The following is a 27,078-nucleotide window of genomic DNA, read 5'->3' as shown; positions in this document are numbered from 1 at the left end:
CTGTATGCTCTATGCCGTAAGGCGTTGACAGCCTATTCTCATTTCTTGTAATTCATAGTGATCATATAACGTAATTCATAGAGAGGTGACAAAATTTTGCGGAATTGGCATTTGCCTTCCTTGATTTTAACGTAGGGGGACTAAGGGGGTACTTCTGAATTCACATCCCCCCCTCCCCCTGCAGACCCTCATAAGATGTTGACCTCATGTGTATCTCCCAGCTTTAACTGGGTTAAGTAAGCAGGGTGGCTTGAGTCAGGAATCCTGGGATGTTTGTACTGTAGAGTGCCTGGTATAAATCAGGAACTTCAATCAAAGAAAGATCTTTTATAGATGGAGGTGTTAAAATGGTCAGCTGGGAAGGGTCATCTCGGGGACATGAGGATTATCTTACTTGAGGAAGAGACAGAATTAAGGGCCACTTTATATTAACCTAGATATCATGCATGCCAACTGTTATTGTTAATTCCTAGACTCCTATCAACTGAAACTACATTCAAATTTGGATGAAAACTACAAGAAATTCTATTGTAAAGTAATTATAAGGCTGTTGAAATACATGTATGTAACATATGTCTTCTTTCTTACAATATATTCATAAAATTTTGTTAATATTATACATGTATAAGTTGCACACAAACTGACTTACATGTATCATCAAAAGAAAAGCTAACTAGAAATACAAAATGCAGAAAAATATTTGAAATTGCACAAAAAAAATTTAACAACTTTGGCAAGCTAAAATGTAAAAGAATACAGGTTTGCTAGTATGAATGGAATATTATAGAAATGAAAAATAAAGCATTTTGATCTCTGATGCATCTTATACATTAGTAAAACACTCAAAATTTTAAAGCAATATGCTATTGTAATGATTGCTTTCTAACTCTCCCCTCATTTTAAAGGCTCCGTCTAGCAAGAATTGAATGTTGCTAGGCTCTGTTTAACAAAAATTGCACATTTCTTTTAACTACATGTGCTATCATAACAAAATCAAATGTGTTTTCCCATTCTATTGTCTGCCTCTTTTATGACTAATAACATGCGTTCCAATTTCCAAGAATACCATCCAAAACACTGCCCACTCACATTACCGATAAATTTATCAAAGAAACATGATATAACGTAAAGTTGTCTTACCATTTCGTGATGACAACTTCATCAGTTTGTACGGCATTGTCTCCTGTGATACCCCACCCTCCAGTTCTCACGGTGTTTGTGCTGCTAATGCTACGGCTCCGTATGGTTCTATTGTCTGTCTTTTCCCACAATGAATACCTCTGGCACCTAATGGCTCACACCTGAGACCATAAACACCATCCTGACCACCCCTGTTACATAGTGGTACAAGCCAGGTTTCCTGTACATTCTCTTGACTTGGGATATTCTACTGTTTACCACAGGGGTGACACTAGTTTTTTTTAAACCTTGTATTGCTTGAGCCACATGAGACAATAAACACCATCCTGACCACCCCTGTTACATAGTGGTACAAGTCAGCTTTTCTGTATCTTCTCTTACCTTGGGATATTCTATTGTGTCAGTGTAGGGGTGAACGAAATTTTCCACACAAATTTTTTATTGCTTGACCACCTGAGACCAGCCAATTCCCAGATACCACTTGGTCCTAACCATGTCACCCCTCATGCACATGACACTCATTAATATGCGCATATATTATACGACTGGGTAGTCTTGAGTTTGGAAATGACAGAGCAATCTTTAAGGTAGCAGAACACAGTTTTTCGCCTATGGGGGTTTCTATAGTTAAGGACCTCAAAGTGACTGACATCGACACGGAAAAAAATACAGTAGGGTACCCTACAAAATCACGAAAAAAGAATATGTTGGAGTCGAGGGTACAAGCCACAAAATAACTGAAAACAAAAAAAAGTTATGGTTTTTTAACGTTTTGACGCCCTCTTTTAAATGGGGTCATGCGGGGTCATACGGAACTGCAGGCCGACTCGCCAGGCAAGCAGCTGCAAAGGTCACGCGCATTTATACGCCGAATCGAAAAACTTCACAATCTTATTCATGCCATCTGAAAGCCGACCTTTTATACTACCATTTAGTGAAGTTCGTGCCTCGCTGACACTCACCTTGAGGTTTTTACAAACGGTCAAACATTTCGGCCGCACTATTTTCTTACCCCTACGTCACAGACTCCGGGGGTCGCGGCGAAATACTGTGTGCTCATACCTTAACGAACTTGACCTGTCGTTTCTTTTAATTCATGTAAGGTACCAACACCTCATGAGTATGTGTACCAATTTCCATGGAAATCCGACGCACCTCCGCTCAGATAATACCAACTTTGTACTTTGTACGTTCACTGGCCGACTGTGGCCCTGTCCTTGGTGCTATTGTGCAGGACGCATACTATGTACTGTTGTCTGGAATGATGTGTATTGTGTATTAAAATGGTTCAGAGAGAAAATGAACGTTGTTTGTGGATTATTGATATCCTTTTTATGTTAAGGGAACAGATTAGAGCCGACAACGGTGTGTACTATATTTATGTGTATCCATGTAGTTAGTGTCCTGTGTGGAAGGGATGTAGAAAGTTTGAAAGATTGAATTCCGGCGTGAGGGACCAAGAATAGATCTAGCTGTTCAAATTGTGTATCAAGATATCAAACGACATCAACCCGACTACAAATCTTAACTTATCATGTAAACAGCAGATGTGTTAGCAGCGCAATATTCCCTTTCTCTCCCCTTCGTTCTGTCACATCTGGTATCTAGACTATCTGGCGTGGGGTGGGCACCCGGACGCCGGAGCTGCCCCCCGGTGCGCACAGCACGTCGTTACGGCCTTTATTACTAAAATAAAATAAACACCCTGCTCTTAGAACATAGCGAAAGATTAATGACGTTCTGCTGCTATTAATTAGTGAAGTTTGCCACTTTTACACGAGGATACGCCATCATTCGCCCCATTCTCCGACTGACACTGTGTCGATCACACGCGCTGTTTGCTTCTCAGTTGTATTACTTCAGCAAGTATGGGAAAACTACCTGGTAATCGAGCTAGAAAAATTCGGAGTCGCCGCCGCCCTCAGAGCTTTCAGCCTGGAAACACTGTGGCGAAGAAGGGTGTATTAGCGGACGGGGCGTGTTCCACGGAGGGACGCACAGGCACTGATGACACACCCGACAGCGACCGCTCACCTGACGTGGAGCCCGGGGCACAGACACCGGCGCCGTTTGACACGAAGAAGCGGTTGGATGCCGACACGTACGACATGCTTTACCGACCCAAGGCTGGGGATCACGTCATCATCCCGCAGCTACGTAAAGTGAAGAGAAAGGACTATACAGAGAGGAGACCTTACAACAAGGACAAGGTGAACGGGAATCGTATTGTGGATATGTCAAAGATGGAGGAACTTGTCAATCTGTTTAATGCAGGACACCGAAAGGCCAACGGTAAGAAGTCGTGCAAAGGAGTGTGTAAGTTTTCAGGGAAACTGGAAAGTAAGCTTGGATTCGGCTGCAAAGAGGCGCTTGTTTGCAAGACATGTGGCTACACGACAAAGACGACGGAACTCTTCCAGCGAACCGACAAAAGGCGGCCAGGCTCGCGCGGTCCGCTCCCCGTGAAGCTGAACATACAGGCGGTGACTCCTGGAACAAAGGATCGCTATGGACCCACCGCCCTTAAACCACTATTTGCTTCACTGAATGTTCCTGGCCCTAGCCGCACCGTGACACAGAGGAAGTCGACTGAAGCCAGCAAGGCGTTCGAGACACTGAACAAAGAACAAATGAAAAAAAACTGCAACGTGCTTGCCGAAGTCAAAAGGCTCCGTCTGGAGGCGGGTCTCAAAGAAAGCCCGACCGTCGCAGCTGAGACTGACACTGGCTATAATAACCCACCCAAGGGAAGGTCGAGGGGGCAGCCAGGGACACAAGCCGAGGCCCCCCTTTTCGAGTCAGACACACATAAGAAGATGATGCTGTCCCTGGTCACAGAGAGCCAGCTTTGCGCCGAGTGTGCGAAGCTGCGGCGAAAGGGACTACCTACCGGTCCTGCCCATCACGCTAACTGTACTTGTACATTCGACAGAACGCTGAAGATGGGAAACAGCGAGAAAAAGATGGCCAAGGCGAACACGGAGAACGTCATACAGAGTGGACTGACTTTGGGGATTCTGTGTTCGGACAACGATGCAGCGAGCCTGAAAGGAGCGAACGAGGCCCTCAGTGAGGCCGGACTGCCGCCTGCAGAAAAGCAGGACTGCATGCAACACAACGCAAGAAATCATCTTAACAAGGCCTACCCTCTTGACCTTGAGGTTTTTCAAGGAGGAAACTCAACTAAAGTAAGTCGACAGAAAGCAAGCCGCGAAGTTGGGAATTACATCGTCAACACGTGCAAAGATGGCCTATACATAGCGCAGGACCATCACCCGGACAGCGTCGAAGACTTTTATGCTGAATGTGAACACCTGCGCATTACTTTAGTCGACTGCATCGCTGGAGACCATTCAAGTTGCACGGCGGTCTTCAAATGCCCACAACACAACCCAGAACCAGACGACGAGCGGACCGCGGCAGAAATTCCCGGAGGTGGTAACCTGGCGCTCACGCAGTCGGACCGCGTCGACTTACAACACCTTGTGGATTACCGCCTCAGCCCTGAAGCTGTCAAACGTCAAAGGAAACTAATGACGACCAATAAATGCGAGTCATTCCACAAGCGTGCCGTTAAGGCCGTGCCAAAGGACATGACTTTTACAAAGAACTATGCAGGCAGAGTGCACGCGGCTGGTCTGGCAGACTCAGTCGGGTCGGGAGCCGCTATCTGCCGAGTCAACGATTACCTGGGGGCGTCCAATCCCCATGACAGTCCCGGGAAGGCTGCGTTCGAAGCAATTGACAAGGAGGAGGCATACCAGGCGAAACGCAAGAAGGGTTGGGGACACCGCAAGCGTAGATGTAGCCTACGAAAAGCAAAGATGCAACCAAAGGACGCAAATGGAGATGCGTACAGCAGAGACTCTCTACACCCTACCGTGAGCAGAGACCATTCCTACGCGAAATGAAGAAAAGAAGAAGAAGAAGAAGAAGAAAAGAACTCAAAAGTGGTACCCAGAGCATAGGTAGAAAAACTTTTTGCACGACATGTATGTAGAGTGGCCGGGGGGGGGGGGGTCTTGCTTGCTTCGAAGGTAAAGGAAGGTTGGGGGGGAGGGGGGGTCGCCGTTCGGGTCACGCCAAGATACAGTCTCTGTAGCATCCGTGCTTCGTGCAGTGGCCATAATGTAGACAGATCCGCCGGCTGTGGTTCACGGAAGCCGGTTCCAGCGACAGGTGATCTTTCGCCAGGCAGGTTTTGCGATGACACGCGTGGGACACGTGTAAATCCCCGTCCAGAGAGCCGTGGTACAAGAAATACGCGACTCTGTGCACCTCCCGGTCCCTGCATCGTGGCCCGATCTGGACACTGATCCTCCCGTAACCGCAGTTACTGACCCTCCCTTGCCATAACAAACACCCTCTATCCCCTCCAGACGCTCCATTAGTCATTCTAAGAAGAACCTTAGCCTTGTAATCATCGCTCCATCTGTTGTAATCCTCCATTTCTATGTTTTAGATAATGGTTCAAGGTAGCAGAACACAGTTTTTCGCCTATGGGGGTTTCTATAGTTAAGGACCTCAAAGTGACTGACATCGACACGGAAAAAAATACAGTAGGGTACCCTACAAAATCACGAAAAAAGAATATGTTGGAGTCGAGGGTACAAGCCACAAAATAACTGAAAACAAAAAAAAGTTATGGTTTTTTAACGTTTTGACGCCCTCTTTTAAATGGGGTCATGCGGGGTCATACGGAACTGCAGGCCGACTCGCCAGGCAAGCAGCTGCAAAGGTCACGCGCATTTATACGCCGAATCGAAAAACTTCACAATCTTATTCATGCCATCTGAAAGCCGACCTTTTATACTACCATTTAGTGAAGTTCGTGCCTCGCTGACACTCACCTTGAGGTTTTTACAAACGGTCAAACATTTCGGCCGCACTATTTTCTTACCCCTACGTCACAGACTCCGGGGGTCGCGGCGAAATACTGTGTGCTCATACCTTAACCAGCATTCAAAGAGCCTTAACACAATGCATAATTAGGTTAATACTTATTATCAAATTTTCACATTATAATTGATTATCACAGTAACTTAATATACACTCTTATCAATGCAGGGATGAGGTGTAGCAAAACAGAGTAGACTGACATAATATTTGTCACAATGGCGTCAACAAGGCTAAAACTAAGTCTCAAAGGACAGTTGATACCATCGATTGTCCATGGACCTTTCTGTGATATCAGTTTATCTTAATATACATTTGTACGAGACATTATTTAAATAATTTTTTTTTAAAAACTGTATGAATTTCAAAATGAAGAAGTGACCTCCTACAAATGTTTCATACTGTTGTGCTGTCAAATGATAGAATAATAGCAAAAATTAATGTCCTGTACAGAAATAAAACTTACCATCCGAGACATAATCATACCTGTATAACTTAGACGATTACCGAAGCATTTTTTTTCAAATCAAGGAATTTTTAAAAATCATCCTACAGAAATACATGGTTACTTTCAAAATGAAAAGCTGACCTAGAAATGTTCCATACTAACATATAATAACAAAGATTACTGTCCCATACAGAAATAAAAGTTACCAACCCTGAGACATAATCATAACGTAATTATACTGGTACAAGTAAAGGCTTCACCAAGTCATTCTTCAAAATTATCCTAAAGAACTACAGAGTTGCTTTCAAAATGAAAATGTGACCAAAAAACTCTACTCTACTCTACTCTACTCATACTGTCAAATCATATAACAAAAACTACTGTTCCATACAGATATAAAACTTACTACCCATGGGATGTAATTATCCCTCTTAAGGGAGGCGTCATCATTCATGCAGCCCGAGGCTACACATCACAATAAAAGCCAGTTTTGTGTACTGTGATAATACTAAAAGATTCATTATGATTTCGGCAACGGTCTATGACCATATAAGGTAAAAACCAGAACTACAAGCGATTCTACGTGAGAAATTAATTGCCAAAAGGTCAGTGTTAAGACTAGACTACTATGCATATTTCATTGCCCATATATACATGTACATAACGTTATGTGTGTTTTAAAATGATTAAAAAAACTTACAATGTAGATCTACAACACCCCAATTCTTGTAACAAATCTTTTTCTTTTTTTCCTGCTCTTACAAAGCCTTATTTAGTTATTAAGCTCTTATTGATTAAGATTGATACTTAGCCTAAGCTTCTTTTTGATGCCTTATCCTTACAGAATTGGGGCTTAGCCTTACACAGTTGACCATTTCTTTATCATTATCCTTATCTATGGCATTATCACATTAGTGTGAATGAGTTCCCTTATACCAATTTAATGCAGGTTTTATCAAATTTCAGGACTGAATTTGAAGCCAATTTATCCTCCATTTTATCTTCACATGATAAATAAACCATATGACAATAATGAAATTGTGATAATTCTTCATAAGTGTGGAATTACTTTTATGAAGTGACCGTAAACTAATAGCGATAACTCTTGCATTGTACTATTTAATAGGTAAAACAGAGCAATTGTAGGGAAAGGGCTAGTAAACAGCGAATACATAGTGCAAGGCTTGTTTCAACATCAGAATTAGTCCACTTCAAAAGAGGGAGGGTGTTCCACTAAACGACCTGTCCACCCCCACTGTAAAGTAGAACCTGCCACACATCTGTCAAACCTTCTTTAGTACCGAATTTCCCAACTGATAAAAAGGGTAGAATTCAAGAAACAAGGGAGAAGTCTTGTCTGAAAAGCAGTGACCCTTTGCTCTAGAGGTATTTCAGGTTTACATGGTTGACGGTATGTTTTCCCCTTCAGCACACACTTCGAGAGGAAACACAGATGTTTACCCGATACCCATACCTGGAAACTCATTCCCACTGTTTTCTTATCGTGTTAGAGCTACCAACTTCAAAGTTTCCCAGCCAGAAAAGTAAACAACAGTATGCGTCACTCATGTCAACTTCTTAAGGTACTTTCCCTGTCGACTGGATACAATTTTGACTGTTTGAAACTTTGAGCAACCAGGATGTTCCTATAGCTGAGAAAAGGATACCACCCACAAAAGGAACTCTGTTCTAAATAGTTCAAACATGTTTACAATGATAACAATAACTTTGTTCAAGACAGTCTGGTTTCCTACAAGACAGGATAAAGGATGTTGTTATAAACTATTCACACAGACAAACTGATAAGGAAAACACAGTAGTGTTGGTTGGTACTGAACAAGCTGTTATTGTGGATGGTAATCACAAAGAGAGCAATGCGTTTTCATAACAGAATGTTGTTGTGGTATTCTAGGAGCATACATGAAAACACAGTCAAGCAGATAGGAGGGGACAATCGTGTGAACCAATTAACGAAAAGGTAAGATTCAATATTGCCTGCACCAGACAAACTTTACCTGCATGATTTGTTTTCTTCCCATAAAATGGTTTTATCATGGACCGGTGCAGGTAGACATCATATAGACATCAATACCTGTGCAACTCCAGTTTTACCTGCACTAATCAGTAACCTGTATATAACGTTACCCAGTACTTGGACCAGTACAGGTTAAGTGCAGGTAGACATCAGAAACAACTCCAATTTTACCTGCACTAACCTGTATACATCTATGTTTTGACAATAATAGTTTGAACTTCCTATACATGAGCATCTTTTGAAATATTCAATTTTGATTCCCAATGAATGAGGTTAGTTCGATAGCAACCGAGCAAAAGGCGTGACATAATTGTATGTGACATTACGCACAATCACCATTTAAACAGGATTAATAAAACTGCATGCGATACACATGTGGTCATGTAGGCATAATAACACACATTCATCATGTAGTGATGTATCAGTATTACTTTTGACTACAGTGCTGGAAAAGTATTGAAGATGTTTTGTATAGAGCAAGAAATAGACCTCTGTTGTTTGGCAGTATTCAACATATATACCTTTTGACAATGGGGGGATCTTACAAAATGGCGGGTCTGACAAAACATTATTATCCAGGCAAGAGCTCTGTAAACAATTCACATATCTTACTGTTTCTGTTACCCACAACAAAAAATGACAGAATTCATGCACCTAACTACAAGTCAATCTTATTATCAACGATATAATGTTTATATGAATAAATCATGGCTTTTGTAAACTTTGAAACTGAACAACAAAAGTGAATTGCAGAAATATGCGAGGAATTTAAGAATGAAATGGCAAAACTATCACAGTGACTGTAATAATAATTTAAATAAAACACTTTAAACTTATAGTGATGAAAAAATATTGTCCTTTTGGTTATTTGTCCCCAGAGAGAAGGGGCAGGTGTGAATAAGTATGAAGATATATATAACATCCCTGGACAAAACTTTGAAATATGTGTATTTTCTTTGTTTAATTTCTTTTTGTTCAATTGTAATTCATATTATTTATGAATATTTTTCAATATGTGGTATGCAAATTTTCTTTGCTTCATTTTTCTTATATTTCCTCTCATCTTGATATACATAAATCAAGAATATTTTTCATTTTGTTTGATAAACATTTTCATGATCTTGACCAAGAATCAACATTCTTACTTAAAAGTTTATAACTTGGGTTATGCTTTCTAATCATCAGAATGATGATCATCTAACATATCTTTCAAACAAGACAGTCTAAAGGAGGTCACAACAAATATTTGAAACAATTGATAATCACGATATTTTTTCTCCAAATATCATAATCTATAGTATTATGTACAAATGTAAGATAAATACCCAATTCTATACTTATATGCTTAACAATGTTCTGGGTCATCTAACTAGCCAAATTACACTGTATTATGGCAACACATAAAACTGTAATCAAGCTGATGGAATTCAGTATTGTCACTTCAGCAGAAATCGTTATTCAGAGGTTTTATACCTCAATTCAAATATTGGATATAATCATATCGATCTTAATTTGATGTAGAAAACCGTCTTTTGCTTATGACATTTTGCTGACAGAAAATGCGGGTGGTTTCCCTTTATGACTGGTTGGAGTTGACAAAAACAAACATATTGTCACCTTGCAAAGAATTATTTTCATGGTTTTGATAAGAAAATATTGGATACACATGTTATCATATAGATCTAGATCTTGAATCAACAGAAAATCATCCTTTGCTTGTGACATTTTTGCTGACAGAAAAAGTGGCCGGTTTCCCTTTCTGACTGATTGAAGTTGACAAATACAAACAAATTGTTGGAGCCCCGTTTGCCGATACCCGGGGGATACAAAAATATTTGTCACCGCTGTAGACAAACCAATTCACAGTAATATTCACGGCACCTCTTCATCGAACTGTGATGGAAAAATACATTACATGAATCCCTGAAGATTCATATATTACTTTATCCGATAATAGAGTTCAATTTGGGGGTATAAAACCTAAAAATGCTTGTCACAAAATCCAACCCTTTCTCCATCAGAAATGTTGACTGAAACGTTCACATTTGACAGGGGTAAACATGTAAACTACCAGGCAAACTTCACACCTACACTGGAGACAATTCCGGCGGCAAACGCTGCCGACTGACTCAGCGCGAAGAGGATGATGCATTCCGCATAATGTCGGTGAATCAGACAGGCCATCCATGGTCGAAATTAATTTTCGGAGTTGACTGCACATGGTAGATTTACACATATGTCTGGACGATATTGCGATGTGCCGCTATTTTCTAAAGTAGTTCCCGAGAATCATGATCATTTGTCAGAACCCTTTGGCAGATGAAACCATTTTGTATAACGTATCAAAAACACCTCTAGTCATGTATATGGAGATGGCATTGGCATCAGAGTCTCTCTTTCAAAAAGCATACCATGACATAGAGATTTATGCAAAATTTAACATTAACAGTTTTCAAAGGCCTCTATCATTTATTGATTATTTGATATAATGACTAAGATCATGTCGGTTAAGTGCACTGTCCGCCCTTTTCTTGAAAAAAAAATATGGTGGACATAGATTCTTAAAAATCAGCTATTTCAAATCTAAAGCACAGGAATGCAAGAAATGAACAATGGAAGAAACCACCTTTACTGCTACCTGCCTTGTTATCTACGAACGCACCCTTAGTTTAAAATTCAAGGCCGTTGGGTTACTGACCATCCATTCCAAATGAAAGGGTTTGGTAACAAAAGGACTCTAGCCCACAAGGCACAAACCTCCTCGAACTCATTACACAAGCAACGAGCCGGAAAATCTCCCCAGCTTTCCTCACCCCAGAAATACGAGATTCCACAACCCAGTTTTTACCAGGAATTGTAAATTCCACCTTTCTTCACTCTGCTGTTCCTAGGTTTCCTTGAAAGACTCCTTACCGATATGCTACCAGGTAAATTCCACGTTTGAAACATTATCTTGCAGTTACTTATGTGAGTTAATTAAGCAGAAGAACCTACCAACGTTTTTTTGTAAACAGAGTCTACCGTCTGAGTACACCTTTAAGCTTCTATCCTTACGATTCACAAGAAGAGCCGACATTACGTTTCCTCATACCTTCTGCCTCGTTTTGCTCAGCCAGATCGCTACTGCTTGCAGTTTCACTCATCTTAGTCCAGGTTCTAGAGCGTCTTAGGAAATAAAGAGGGAGGAATGGCTCCTTGAGGGAGGTCCTTGCAGAGCTGTTCAGCGGACCCCTACCTTCCCACAGCCGGCTGAGGATAGTGTGGGAAGGGGTCAAGCGTGCGGTTTGTGATTACCCATTGATTGGTTGTGGGGCTGTTTACATGCAAGACCTGTGGACAGATGACTTGCTACAGGCCCAGTACGAGGGCATGAAAGAGGTTTCCAGAACATCCAAATCCCTAGATATCATCCCCAAAACTACATCCCTACCCCAAAATATTCATAAACTCTTACTTGCAAAATTTCTACTTTGCAAGACAAAAAACAAGACAAAATAGCACTACCCACAAGTGAATAATTGTACAGAAAGATTGACCACAACAACCCCCATATATAGCCTCTGACAATGAAGTCTAAATGAGACTGAACCCAGCAGCATATTGGCAAAGGATGATTCATACCGACGTGGAGAGAGAAACGTGAGGATGATAGCATGGCTGCGAAGGATAATTGCGGCGCGAGAAATGAAGCGGACGATTTGCGACCCAGCGGTTTACGATTGTGATGCAAATGAGAAAGGCTACAGAAATAGGGGTAGAAAATCCCTGGATGCCTTATCTGCAAACAACCAGACTGGAGCCATGTGTACATAAACAGTCCCGCCAACCAAAACAGTCACCTCTCAAGAGGGTGTCACTGAACGGGTACACAACATTTCTGTTACATGGCCCACTTATACCGTTTATATTTATGCAAAGAAGTGGTTCAATACAAAATGCATACAAGTAACCTAAATGTTTTAGCATAATCTGCTCCATATTTTCAATAAAATGTATTATTACATTATGATTTATTCATTCAAGTGTCACAACAGTACTGTTAAATGGCCCATTTACTAGTATACTGTAAAATATGTTTATGTTCAACAAAGCAAAGATGTGGTTCAATGGAAGATACATACAAGTAACCTAAATGTTAAGCATCCATGTAGTCTTCCCCATACAAATTACAATGTATGTAGCTACTGTATCTTAGGCTAATTCATCTGTTACAATTTCTGGCCTATTTTATTGATGTTTCCATGCCACAAAGAAGAGAGATGGTTCAGTACAAAATATATAAGCTGTAACATGTCTGATGTTTATCATAGTTTCCACATACACATTGAACATTGTGGCCTGCTAACATTTAGTTAGAAGTACAGTCAAACCTGCCCAAGGCGACCACCCGGCGGACCGAGCAAAAACGGTCGCGATGGACAGGTGGTCGCCATGAAGAGGATTCCACTCACATGTTTCCAGGTCGAGGTTTTCAAATACAGTACGTAAATGGATGGACAATTATGTGAATTTAGACAGCATGACCCCCACCAGGTTCAATTCTCATTGACAGAAAGATCCTACAAAAATCACATTTTCCGTTATCGTTGTAATAATTGTATACCGCTACATCGTGTACAAATTTTCGTCATAATTTTGACTTCAAAACAATGGTTGCCTCGATGATCTCGCAGCGTACACACACACGCGCACATCATCGAAGTTTTAAGGCCTAAGACAAATCCCTATAAAACACCTGCTGGCCCCAGCCTTTTTTGGGACGCCGACCGCTGGATAAAAGGGTCAAAAAGTTTTCGATCTGACAACTAAAGATGAAAACGGAACGGTGTGATTTCGTCCGGCGCCGAGCCACACCGCCAAGCTCTGTGCGACCGCATCGAAAGGTATGAGTCAGTGCAGCAGAACGCACAGCGTCCAATAAAGGTTTGTGATATTCATGGCAATAAAAAGAAAATAAGAATATTAATTTTCATCAATAACTAGAGCATTTGTAAATGTTCATACACAAAAGTATCGTGTTTTAGAAAGGTCAGCGGTACGCCAAATCCGTGCCGCGCCAAATCCAAGATGTCGTCGGGACCAAGGAACAACATTTCTCGTCCGATGTTTTGCCCGCCGCGAAGTCATTTTTCGGCAGAATTTAGTAAGGCACAGACATATTTTTGTTGAAAATACAAGAAATAGATAGTTATTTCTGTGAAATCTGACTTTTTGACGCCATTGACTACGTATTCGTTTTGAAAATTGAGTTTAAACCGAACTGAGTTTGCGGTTAACTATAAGATGCACAACAACCTCACAAACATTTGTCTTTAGAGTAGAGTAGAGTAGAATTTTCGGTCAGGTAGGACTGTTCCTTTACAATGTTTATAGGGGGAACGTTTTATCAAAACACTTCATGGAGGAATCGATGCTATAACATTGCTATTCCATATATTTTCGTCCTTATTTTGACCTTCAAAGTCTTGAAAACATTTCCGTGAAATCCGACAGGAAAATGATCCGATGTCACCACACGCTTGAAAATTAGGCGGCCGCCATGGGCAGGGATTGTGCTCTGTGTGGTCCCAATTCGTGGCGGTCGCGTTGGACGGGTGGTCGCCTTGGGCAGGCAGCTTAATGCTTGTGCCTATGGGGACAATTTTCGGGACCGAGAAAAAGCGGTCGCCATGGCCAGGTGGTCGCGTTGAAAAGGTGGTCGCCTAGGCAGGTTTGACTGTATGTTCAAATGACAAATATGTTGACTCTACTCGAAATGATAAAACCCTCTATACTTGTCTTGTCATTTCAAATAGACAGACAGCTAATAGCTAATAAGCTAACCACTTGGGTTCCAGCCAGGACTGTAAGTTATCTCAGGTAACTGTCTGTCACATTGCCAGAGGCTGGATACAAGTGTGCAGGTACATGTACATGTACATAAGCACGTAACACAGGCCTGGGATGTCTAACCACCATGAACATTAATCCACAGGGTTACATAAATCCGCCACTTTGAAAAACAGTGGGTTTGAGAGATCTCTAGTGCAGCACAGTTTAGATATACATGTACAGGAGTGCATTATACTAGGGGATGTTGCTTTGGGTTGGAGATCTGTTTCGGGATTTTTGGACGTATCTGTTCAGGGTGGCAGAATTGCTTGTGTGTACCCTGATTGAATTATTATGTTACCAAGTGAATAGGAGAATTTCAGACTTATTCAAAATGATCTTTCTGACATTATGCTGTAAAACTAAAGAATGTCATATACTTGAAGTTTCAAGTGCAAATTTCTGTAGTAAATTTTCAGATGGAATTTGCATAATCTGAGAATCCTATTTTGTAGCAAGAAATTATCCAAGGCATAACTTTATCTATCAAGAAACATATAATCAGTATCAAAACTCTAGTCTATGAGTAGGAAGGAAAATTCTTCAGTGATACAAATTATGATAAGTAAGGTCAAAATAATCCTGATATTTTCCAACTAAATTATACTCCTTAATAGTCAATTTCATAAAAGATAAATGTTAAATGTATGAGGTTAATTGTCACCAATATGATATTCATTCAGGCAAACTATTATTCTATGGGCGAAGGTTGCAGAAACTGCACTTCATGGAAACAAAATTGTTGGGTCTTGTTTATCTGACACAGAATTTTTAAGTTCCCTATTCCCTGAACAACAGATGGGAAAACCTGCCCCAAATCCCTACCAGATCCTGTAAACTAACCTTGTCAGCTGCTTTTTCGCTCTCGAAACAACAACAGGAGACTGTTTCTCCCAGAGTTGTTGATATAACTACAGATCTAGTAGCAGGGTTTGTGGCTGCCAAACTGGGAAATTGCCATTTGTTGACCTACCTCAGTATATCCTTGTCTAACTTTTTGAAACTCCCCATGTGATAAGCATGTTCAAATGTTCAGGAAGTTTAGACTATGGCATGTTTGTTGCCAGCTTTCTCTCAGAAGAATAAATCCCTGTGTAGTTTTCCTCTTACAGGCAAAATATACTCAACCTCTGGAAAAATGACATCTTTTTTTTTAACAGATCAAACATATACCTGCATGTATACTTAACTTTAATACTTCAGTAACAAGCAAAAATTAATGAAGAAGGACACATATAAACATGGAGACTCCTTCATCAAAATAAAAGTTACATATATGTTTTTGTCCACCTTTAAGTCAAATGTCATGAGTGAAGATCAATGTTTTTGCTTACGTTTTTCATACCATATCACAAAAATCATACAAAATCATCTAGGCTTTGGGAATAGTACTATTCAAAACTTGCTTGGGGATAGCTAACTCTCAAAAAGGCCAGACATCAGAAAAAACATTTCATGGCTATCATTATCAATTCGTCTGAAACTAAAATCTTGAACTAAATTTACTGATATTCGCCCCCAAGGATCTTACAGGTATGTGACGGACAACAATAGGGAACCACCCAAGCTGCGGGGCACTAAACGCCAGCCGGTAACCTTCGTTCTGACATTTAGTTCTGAGGGTTTCTGTGGGCGGAACTGTTTGCCTCCTCTCTGTGATGTTTACTGGAGGAAAAGTGGGAGAAAGTGGGCGATAAGGACACCAGATGGTGTATAAGTGTGGTTGCGTTCTCATTCCCTGTTTTTCACACACTCAAAAAAAGTAAAATGCCAAAGTTTAAATCATGAAAATCAATAAACAAATCAAGGGATTCCTCTTGGAGGACTTGGAAGTGTTTTCTAAGTGTGCTTGCACATCACTAAAGGTACATATTGTAGAATCTGACCAATCAACACATTAAAGAAAAGTCAGTGTTTTTGGTCATTTTTCAATATCTGAAGTTCAATCTACAGTGATATTCACAGCATATAATTATAAATGCGACTTTCTTGTGTTGTGAGAATGTCTTGAAATATGCACACTTCCCAATGTCAGTTGAGTTGTCAGCCATTTGGGGAGTTTTCAGTAGGGACTTTCTGCGGCTTGCTTTCACGCTGTTTACCAACGCTGGAAAAGTGGTGCGAAAATCAGCTGCAAATGCCAATCTGAATGATTTTTAAATTCAAAATACATGTATTTGCAGTGAAATTCTACAATACATACTTTTAACTGCAGAGTACACAGATCTGCTCTGCAATAATGAAAACATGGGCTTGCCTAACTAAATATCACTCACAATGTGCAGCTTGAAGATGGCAAACTTGCCTAACTAAACAAATTTGTATCTCAGAGTTAGGCAAAGTAACAGAAGAACACAAAAAAGGACAAGAAATTCACATACACATAGTTGTCTATTTGCATACTTTGGTTTTCCACAAAGAGAGGGGATGGGCAGATTGAAAACAACTCATCATTAAAGCTGCCATTTACATTACAGCATGAACTAGCAGGATAGAACAGTTTGAAAGGACTGACATACATTTGTACATGTATCTGCAATGCCATCTCCAAGTGCTAGGGAGAGCAGCTTCACTGGCAAAATACAGGTGGATGTTGTTAACCATATACCAGCTTACTCTAGGAGTGATTTTCCAACTAGTAGATAAATTATCTAACTAGCTATAATGCCTTCCTACATTATTTTGCTTTTCCTGGACCAAGCCCAACACAACATGTACAGTACTGTTGTAGCAAGCTGCGAAAAATGAAACATTCTATTACATTTGTACATCTCAGAAACAAGGGAAAACATTTTTGTCTACAATAATTATATGATTCACACTACTCAGCCCATCTTTACTTAGCGAGCAAAATTTCTCATATTCTTTTCAACAAATCATACATTGCAAGTGGGTATTTTGAGCCCTGTCAAAGGCTGTCATCTCACTTGTGTAGTTATAATGTTCAGGATCTCCCTATATAATAATAACACATGCATCTGCTGTAGTGCATGAAATCCAATTATTCCTCCAATGGAACATTAAACCCAAAATTCTGGGCCCTAAACTCTCTATTTCCCATAACACAGTTCCAGGTCAATGCTTGGGATCATAAGTATACTCCCAGTGGCTTCTGGGTAATTTGGCTGGACGCTATCACCCCCAAACCCCTCCCTGCTGGCGTGACCTCTACCTTCATGGCTTGACCTTGGGGTCAGTGGCCATTTTCTAACAGAAAATTGGGTCTACACCAGTGCTGTTAAATTATATACCAGCCACTGAGGGATCTGTCTGGGGGAGATTAGACTGGGCACTGATGGGGTAGACCAATTGCTCCCGTATCCTTCTAGTACTGTAAATGCATTTAAGTTTGTGTGGTTTTAATATCACGGTAGGGAGAAAACTTAGTGTTTGCGACGGTTTTAAGATTGCGTTTGAGACAATAGTAGACAAGGGGTAGGAGGGTTAAAAATTTCTTGGTGGTTTTAAGTTCCCTGCGAAAAGCTTAAACCACGAAAACCGCGAACATAAAACCACTGCAAACATTTCTGGACATGACTGGAAAAGTCCATATTGGAGGGGGACGTAAAGCTAGCGGTCCCGTGTACGAGGGAGCTTTAAGGCATCAAACCTCTGCTTGTAAAAACCTCTGCATCTTGTCCTCTTGCTAAATCATTTACAAAGAAATGTCTGAGAACCGATCAAACAAATGTAGCCTTAAGATGCAACGAGACCACCTACTGATAATTTCACTGTTTTCTGCAGTATTTACTTTCACCATACAACAGATTGCCCAGTAATTTTCCCTTGTTCTGAGTCACTTCCTAATTGATCCAATTATGACGCTGTACAACAGAATCAGTCTGGTACCCCCAGTAGAGATAACATCTGGATAGGTAAAACATATATGATGGGAGAACTGTAAATGCAGAAATGTTTGCGTTGGTTTTATGTTCAGTTTTCGCTGTAAGCTCTTCGCCATGAACTTTTTTGCCCTCCTACCCCCTTGTCTACTATTGTCTCAAACACAAACTTAGATTAAAACCACCGCAAACGCTCCATTTACTCCCAAACGCGAAATCAAAACCACACGGACTTGAATGCATTTACAGTATGTTGGGACATATTGGATACTGCAAATCTTGAAACTTCTAGGTGGTCATGTTTTTACAGTTTGTAAATCATACTTATCATCAGGGCTTGAAATACTAAATTTCTACTCTCTGCAATATGCAACTCATAGTACTGAGCCTACATAGCTCGTCAACGTTCAAGTTGAACATATTTTTTCTGTAATCTCTAAGTTTTGTCTGTAATTAGTGTAAATATCACATTGCAAGTACAAAATTTGAGCGCTGATTTTTGTATGCTTGAATATTTCAGTATGGTAAAAACACTACATGATGAAAGTTTGAAACTGCCCAAGACCACTCAGGGGACCGATAAAATCTGGTCTGTGGACAGGTGGTCACTACCCAAAATTGGTCACAATAGCTGAGGTGGTCACATGTACATAGGATTCCAATTGAACCCTATGCTGCCTCAACATACATGTACTTGTGAATTCTTAACCTTCTCCCTGCTGCCTAACTCAGTAACCAATAGAGAATGGGGTGCCAAATGGCTACTTCAGTGTGATAATGTTAAGTACATTATGATTACATGTATAGGATGGACAGACATCATAACACTTACTGATCACTAGGCTCCGCGTCCATTCAGAATTCTAACAACCATTCTTACTCTCACATTCCTAGCTACAGCAGTGTCAAGATGCTTACATTTGCGGAATAATAAGACAGTAAGACACTGACTGATTACAAGGCTGATGGTGATTTTAGAATCCTAACAGCCATTTCTAAGCCTACCATTAGGCGCTACCAATTCAAATTGTTGGTTCTCGGAAGCAAAAAATTAAAAAGCCATGTTGATTTGATTATATGGATGCCTGAATCTTCACTTTAAAATGTCCAAGAACCAAGGACATGAATTAGTGTAGCCTTACTTAGCCTGGATATAGGACTAATTAGTACCCAGTCTGGTACTACTATGCCAGAGGTCACCTCTGAAATGGACACTCTTATCTTCATGTATATCTAGTTGTAATGTGGTGCCAGACAATCTCATTAATTATGCTAAAAATTAAGTCTATAATGACAGGAAGTGCTGTAGATATGGGTCACCCTCTGAATTTTATTGCAAAGGCAGTTGGATATAAAAACTAGAAGTATTTTCCCAACCGACCAAAGCAATAAGAATCCTGTCTTATTGCTTGGGTCAATGCTAAATGTCCTGAATGTCACAATGGCATTATGGTTCTTACATGTATGTAGAAGTGGTCACTAGTACAGGTTTGACTGTATATCAATGGCCAGGTGGTCCTATATGTACATACATTTGTATATATTAGACTCTATAATAAATTTAATAATAGAGGTGGTCATTAGTATGACTAGTACTGTATTCAAAGCATGCTTTCCCCATCACACATTACAAAGCTTTATCATTCATAGAAGCTTATCAACTAAATCTTTCAATGTACAGACTCATAATGACATAAAACGATTTTTCAGACATTATCTCATAACTTGCATATTGATTTTACATGGGGGTCTGCAAGGTTAAGAAGATGACTGATGACAGTGTCTTAGACAATTAAAGATAGGAAAGTCTTAAATTATGCATTAGACAAGTTTACATAATCTGTACCCATACATGTATGTAGATGTCAATGGTAAATTTATATACTAGTATGATTATGGAAAAAAGGAACTGTATACAGACAAAAATATAACTCTGAACCAGAATTTCTAGTTACAGTTTTAACTTTTAAGACTTTTATACAATGTACTTTTCTTTGTGAAATGAGCTGATCTGCAGAAAAAATTACTTTATTAAGTGCAGGAATGTAGTCAGTGACTTAATATCATTAATTTTTCATTTGTGAAGCTTTGTGTGCTTTATGAATTACATGGCTTTCTTTGCCATGTTCGAATGGTATACATACTTAAATGATCACATTCTATTCAACATTGTAACAGCTAACGTCATTCTTCAAATACACCCTTCCAAATGACGCATTTCAGCTGATTTGTACTCAAGTCAAACTGCAGGTAAATTCAAAATTTATCACGTTGATCAAATAATGCTGATGAATGCTAGACTTTCATTAACTTTGCTGTTAAACAAAACAATGCAAAAGTGTTCTAGGACTGCCGTTTTAAGTTCAAGAAATGACTAGGTCTGTTCAAACATCCTTGGCAGTCTTTCAACTGTTCTTTTCAGGGTGAAAGAAGTACTACAACACAAAGGTAGCTGTTGACAAGTGTGTGTAATATGAGACTATACAGGCATGCCAACATGGCTATGTCTGTGTGTACATTTGTAGACTGGTAGTCAGTCTTTCTTTTCAATGAAGAAAGTCAATGTCACTGTTGATGTTTGGTTGCTTAGCAACAGATAATTGTGAAGAACTTTGGTCTTTCAATGTTAAATCATGTTTTGTAATTTCTTCGTTTGGCGACATAAATAAGTGTCAGACACCAGTATGAAACACCAGTAGCATGTGGAAACCATGACCAGCTGACATCCCTGTCTGCCCTAGGTCATTGACCCTGACCTGAGCGACAGGACTGATGCCTGACCCCTCACCATGAGGTCGGAAGTCAGGCTTGTACTAGAACCCCAGGCCCCTTACTGTAAGTCTTGAAATGTTTGCAGTTGTTTCATTTATCAGGTTTTCATAATAACCTCTCCACGGTGAAATCATGACACTACAAATATGCTTTCCCAATTCATTATTATTGTACTACTGGTATTGCAATCACAAAATACTGTGAAAACCCTCTTTCTCCTTTTACTGCCAAATTAAGTTCTTGTAAAAATGAATAAATTTACAGTATTTCTGGAGGGTTTGCTCCCTGGGGTTCATCCATTTCATCATCAGAGGGGTGGAGGAGTAACTTTCGTATTGGGAAAATTGTTCAAAGGAAAGGAAAGATTATATTTCTTACCTGCGAAAGTGTGACACTTAAAGCAGATTAACTGATCAATGGAATAAAAATATCTGTCCTTTTTGCAAATTTGTGAGCCTTGTAGGCATGTACGAAATTAGTGATTTCAACAAAAGCATTTTGTTGGGAGCAAAAAACTGATTTTCTAAAGGTGAAAAAAAATCTTTAAGTGCGACTTTTCAATCAAATTCACAAATGATGATTTTTCTGAAGAATTTGTGAACTTTCCCTTTAAAGTGCTATTAACAAGGAGCACTTTCTGTTGAGCGTCCTACCAGCTGAAATGTCAGAGGGCAACAACAGTTGTCAAGTTTACTCCCCTGGGAGACTGAATATAGTTTCCAGATGAGAAACTCAGATTCAGAGGTCTGCAACAGGATGTGTCCCTAGACATGAACTTATTCTGATGATGCAATAAACCAAGGGCATTCTACATGTATAATTTCCATACCAGCTTTGTCTTGAGACTGACACTATGAACTATCTCAGCTAGCAACGTACAGTATAAATAAATAAATAAAAATAAATAAATAAATAGATGAAGGTCTGCATGCTCTTTTCCGTAAGGTGTAGGCAGCCTTTCTTTATTTTCCGTAATTCGAAGGGGAAGCCGTAGTCACGAAATTTGTAGCGAACGATCAAATTTTGCGTTATAGCCTTCCTTGATAGCATTGTCAGGACCCCCACATGCAGACCCTCATACATATTCACATCTTTTTTACTTTTGTAGTTACCCTTGACAAACAAGATGGCTTCCTACAGTGCACATTCAGAGTGACCTTGAATGTGTCCTCTATTTCCTGGCCTTTGACAAACACAACATAAAAGCAACTGTGATAATCACTGGACTATTGTAATTACAGAGGATAACGAGTGGTGGAAACGTTTCTGGGGTGGTCTTGTGTATAATCCTACCCAGGGATTGTTATCAGTGTTTAAGATGAGACATGTCAAGTAGTTCTTCCTAATGATAGGCAAGAGGGCAGGACCTTACAACATACATAAACCAGGGCCTTTCCTAGCTCCAAGCAGATGTATGGACATTAGGTTGTTTTGCATGTCTTTTTATAACACTATTATACATGTATATATCAAACCCTAGCCTGGGTTCCAGAATGTTTTCAGGGCCGATACAGGCCAGATTTTTTAGTCTAACCCTTGTAAGACGGGGAATAATAGATGAACTGGATTGTGAAATTGTCTCTTTAGTTGTGTGCATTTTTCTCTGTCCACATCCATTTTACATCTGCTTGGAGATTAGGATCCCCCCCCCCCCCATATAGAACATTGCTGTAACTTAAATCCGAATTACAATATCTTGCAATGAAAAGACACAAACTCTTAAATCTATACCTAATAGAAGTAGTAGCATTAGGCAGAATTTTAAAAGGATTTCTTTACAATTGGGAGACATACAAGTCAATGTATAAAAGTATATAATCAAGCTGTACAGTAGACAAGTGAACTATAAATACCCAAGCCTGGGTGAAAGTCTGCCCTCAGGTGGTTGTCGGCTTGAAAATTACAGGATTTTTCTTCCCTCAAACAAAGAGCTGCATCAGTGTCTGTTCTCAAAGAACGAGGACAAAGACATTTGTGGCTAGTGTAGGTAATTGTTATCTATTACCGACCCTAATGACTCCAGATAACAAAATTCTTTCGGAAGTGGCACCCTCTAAAACATCCATGTTTCTCATATTTTGTAACCTTGCCTGTCCCAAACGTTTAGAAAAAAGGAGTGACGGAGACCATACCTACATTTTGTACACTGGTGGATAATGACAATAGATGAAGGCTCAAATTGTTGTCATTGTTGTTTTGTTGTTTGTAAACTGCCTTTAGGCATACATGTAACACACCAGTCTTGTACAGTAAGTATAAATTTCGTAAGACCAGACTGTAAGGTTTGATCCACTCACACCAGAAACGACTCCTACTTTTAGTACTAGGTATGGTAAGTTCTTATTAAAAACATGCTTGAGGTGTGGCCCTCACCTTTATTTCACCTTTAGGTTGTTGTTTACTCTTTCTCTCTCCTGAATATACATATGAAACTTAAATCTAACTGACTATGCCAGGAAGTATACATGTAATCAGGTGTGGAGTATAAAATGTTAGTGTGCTTTTAACTATTAATAATCTGGGATCTTTAACCTTCTCCCTACTGCCTAACCCAATAACCAACACAGTTTTGGTGCCAAACGGCTACCTTAGCATGCTAAAGGTTAAAACACCTGTACTTTCCATCTCTGATTAAAACCAGCCAATCAGCATGGGTTCCATCATTACCCAGGATTCCTGTGGTCTCTAGGACTCAAAAACAAACAACTCAGCAGGCAAGACCCCATCAGAGTTTACTGCACAATCTGTCATTTGTCTGATCTTTCATGTACCTTCTTAATATGATACAGACATCTACAATAAATTTGTATAACTCAAAGATGAGAATATTAGAAGAACATGTAACTACTTGTCCATAAGATCTAAAAATCAATCCTGTACTTCACTTTATATTCACGGTAGCAAAATTTCACAGTGTAAGGAAAATGGACATTTTCACTGAACTTTAACTTCACGGTGGCGGCAAGTGATTTACAGAATGGATGTGTAAAGGAATCATAAATAATATAACAACAGTTTTTTTTCACGGTGATGATAAGTTAATGGTACAGAGGTGACCGTGAAAACAGTGAACATAAAGTTAGAGTGAAAGAAACAAGAATTACAGTACCTGAAAAAATACACTGGTATTCAACAGCAGTGGCATCAAAAGTAAGGTATTTTGTTTCTACAGATAGCAATTTTGCATGTGGGATTGTTAACGTTTTGCAATAACGATAATGCTGTATCCACATTACAGAGCTTTACTTTTATGAGTAAAATAGAATGCCCCACGGCAAAGTAATGTAATTTTCCTGCCTTGGCCATGAACATTGCCAAGTGATTAATGATGTTAGCGCGCTCAGTGACATCATACATAAATCATGAGTCATCTTCATTTAACGACATTATAGAGCGACAGTAACGTCTGAGCTATTCAGATGCCTTTATTAGACATATTGTATCACGGTACATGTACTTTATTGAAACCCCAAACAAACCAAATCGGTGTGTGCATATTTGTAGTTAGGCACATGTACATGTACAAATGTAGCTTGGCAAATAATACTAATATAATATGATATTAATGATATTTTTCTATACTGTATATACAGCACATTTGCCTTTCAACCAAAAAAAAAAGATATTTTGAACACTAATACATAAATCTTAAAATAGAAAATAAAACTAATGGTTTTTAAACAAGATAGAGTTTTAATTGAACACTTTGCAAAGTATAAAATACTTTAAGAGATCTTAATTCCTTTTATCATAATGCCAGATGGTAGCTACAGAATTAATTCAATTACCTGCACGTACGTAGAATTGATGGTTAAAACCCTCCACTAAAAGTTCGGATGTTCCTTTTTGTAACCTCAATTAACGACAATTGCCTAGTGGAAAATTACAACTTTATCTAGAGCATGACTGACATTTTTATGGGCACCCAGGCACACCAACAGTGTCTGCATCCTAAACTAGACATCTGTTCAACCTATGTATGTTACTGTAAATGCAGAAATGCTTGTGGGGATTTAATTTTGTGGTAGGGAGAAAATGGAGTGTTCGCGGTGGTTTTGAGTTCGCGCTTGAAACATTAGAAGCGCTACAGTCACACAAAGGAATGGTTTTTCATGGCAGTTTTTAATTTCACGTTAAAGAGTTCACCGTGAAAAACCGTGAACATAAAACCAACACAAACATTTCTGCATTTACACAAATTACAGTATTCAAATGGAAAAGGTAAATGAAGATGTCGTAAGCCAACTTGAAAAATTTAGTTAAACATAAAAAAAGGGTTAATTCATAAAAAGGAAAATAAAATTATGAAAAATCAAATATTGTCTTAGTGCCAACTAGGACCTCGAGGCTTGAAATACTTTTGCATTATTACATTGTGTATTATGATTTTATACACTATACAAACTAGCATATGAAATAAATCTTTATGATGTTAATTACGGTTATACTTTTACAGATTAACTTTCATTACAATAGTTCTACTTTTTTATCATTTTCCACAATGTATGCGATGCCTAATGCCAAGCCTGCCAAATTGCAAGTAATATTCATAATTTATGTTTTCTCGAAAATCATTTATAAACCATAGGCACATATTTTGAGGCCTAAAGGCTAAATCAAAATATATTTTGATGCCCCTTCTGAGATTTAAAATGGAACAGTTCTGAGAATGAGACAGAAGGCAGTAAGGAAGACATCTGATATTTCAAATTCTCCCTGACAAGATTCCTATAAGCAGCTCAACCAGTACTTGCGAGGCTGTTGTGCTGGTAAGCTATTTGCCACACCGAGTTGCAACAATTCTATTCCGTATAAGTTACTATTACCAGTACTGGTTTGGTATGTGGACTATGCTGAGGATGGTTTACTTCTGTCATGTGTCACTGATACAAGCCTGGTATGGGGCAGGGATGGGAAAAGGGTTTGAAGGAACAACTGGTAAATTATAATAACAAAACATATTCTATACTCTATTAAACATAGAATTGGAACTTATAGGTTAGTGAATTTAGGAAGCAAACATGCAGGAGGGATTGCAAAGCACTAGGCCACGGTGTGCTAACAGTGAAACAATTTTTGACGAATCCTTCAGACTGAAAATAAAAACTTTATTGGAACAATAATCTAATCTTACACAGCAACGTCAAGAAAGTGTAAAAAATTGGTTGCTTTTTCTTTAAAGGAAACAAAAACTTAAAGGTTTTTAAGGAGGTAAATAAAGTAATGTTCAAATAACTCAATACTACGATGTAGTATACAGTTCCTACAATGCAGTCAAACCTGTAGAAGTGACCCCCTCTTCATAAAGACCACCTGGACAGTGTGACCACTTTTGGTGGACCCTTTGATAATTTTCCCCATTGATACAACCCTGTCTACGTATGCAGTGACCACCTGTCCACATAGACCAGATTTTATCGGTCCCCTGAGTGGTCTTCTTGGGCAGTTTTGACTGTGGAGAATTTCTTCAGTCGTTTGTTGGAGAGGGAGTTTGTTTACATGTTGACATACCGGGAAGGGCTGGGCTTGTAGGATACACTTTCCATACACAGTCAATGGAGGAAGACATACCTGACATGTCTGTACACAACTGGTGACATGGATCAAGTCGTTGAGTGATGGGCAAGGGGGGAGGGGGGCAGAGAATCAAGAGATTTTCAAAATGGTACTGTGAATTCATTTATCTTCGTGGGAACTGAATTTGTGGTAGGAGCTCGAGGTAAAGGGTGTAAATGGAGACTGCAAAAAGAAACCACCACAAACATTTCCAAATTCATAGCAAGTTAGATTTTACACAGTGAAGTTAACAACTGGTAGGATATGCTTTCCTTTAATCTTATCAATAACATCTAACTTTACAATCACAATTTTGGACACATTGATACGGATAACTACATTACAAAAGGGCTATGAATAATAGATTTCAGTTAGGACGTAACGTGAAGTGATAACCACAAAAAAGATATTTCTGAAATTGAGATATGAATGATTTTGTTAGCAGTAAATGTGTTAACAAATTGTACTTCATTGTTATTTGTATTGTACTTGTACCTGATTCACAATAATTGTGCAAT

The 27,078-nt window shown here is 39.3% G+C and overlaps 1 protein-coding gene across 10 annotated transcripts in view; it reads right to left on the bottom strand.

Annotated features, from left to right (window-relative positions):
- The window catches only part of LOC136446551 (arf-GAP with GTPase, ANK repeat and PH domain-containing protein 1-like), an 83,641-nt gene that overhangs the window by 38,036 nt on the left and 18,527 nt on the right, over positions 1–27,078 (bottom strand). Inside the window, exon 1 of one of the 10 annotated variants that reach the window (XM_066444981.1) lies at positions 11,611–11,866. The exons of 8 other annotated variants lie outside the window; for them this stretch is intronic. In XM_066444981.1, coding sequence (XP_066301078.1) covers positions 11,611–11,662 — 52 coding nt within the window. In that variant the 5' untranslated portion in view covers positions 11,663–11,866. Of the gene's footprint in view, positions 1–1,140; positions 1,240–11,610; positions 11,867–27,078 lie in introns of those variants that run through there. One more of the 10 variants, XM_066444982.1, reaches the window with a different exon arrangement.

This window comes from Branchiostoma lanceolatum, chromosome 12, assembly GCF_035083965.1.
Source record: "Branchiostoma lanceolatum isolate klBraLanc5 chromosome 12, klBraLanc5.hap2, whole genome shotgun sequence".
Lineage (NCBI taxonomy): Eukaryota > Metazoa > Chordata > Leptocardii > Amphioxiformes > Branchiostomatidae > Branchiostoma > Branchiostoma lanceolatum.
The sequence above is the reverse complement of the archived record's forward strand: the minus strand, read 5'-3'. Positions and strand labels throughout refer to the sequence as shown.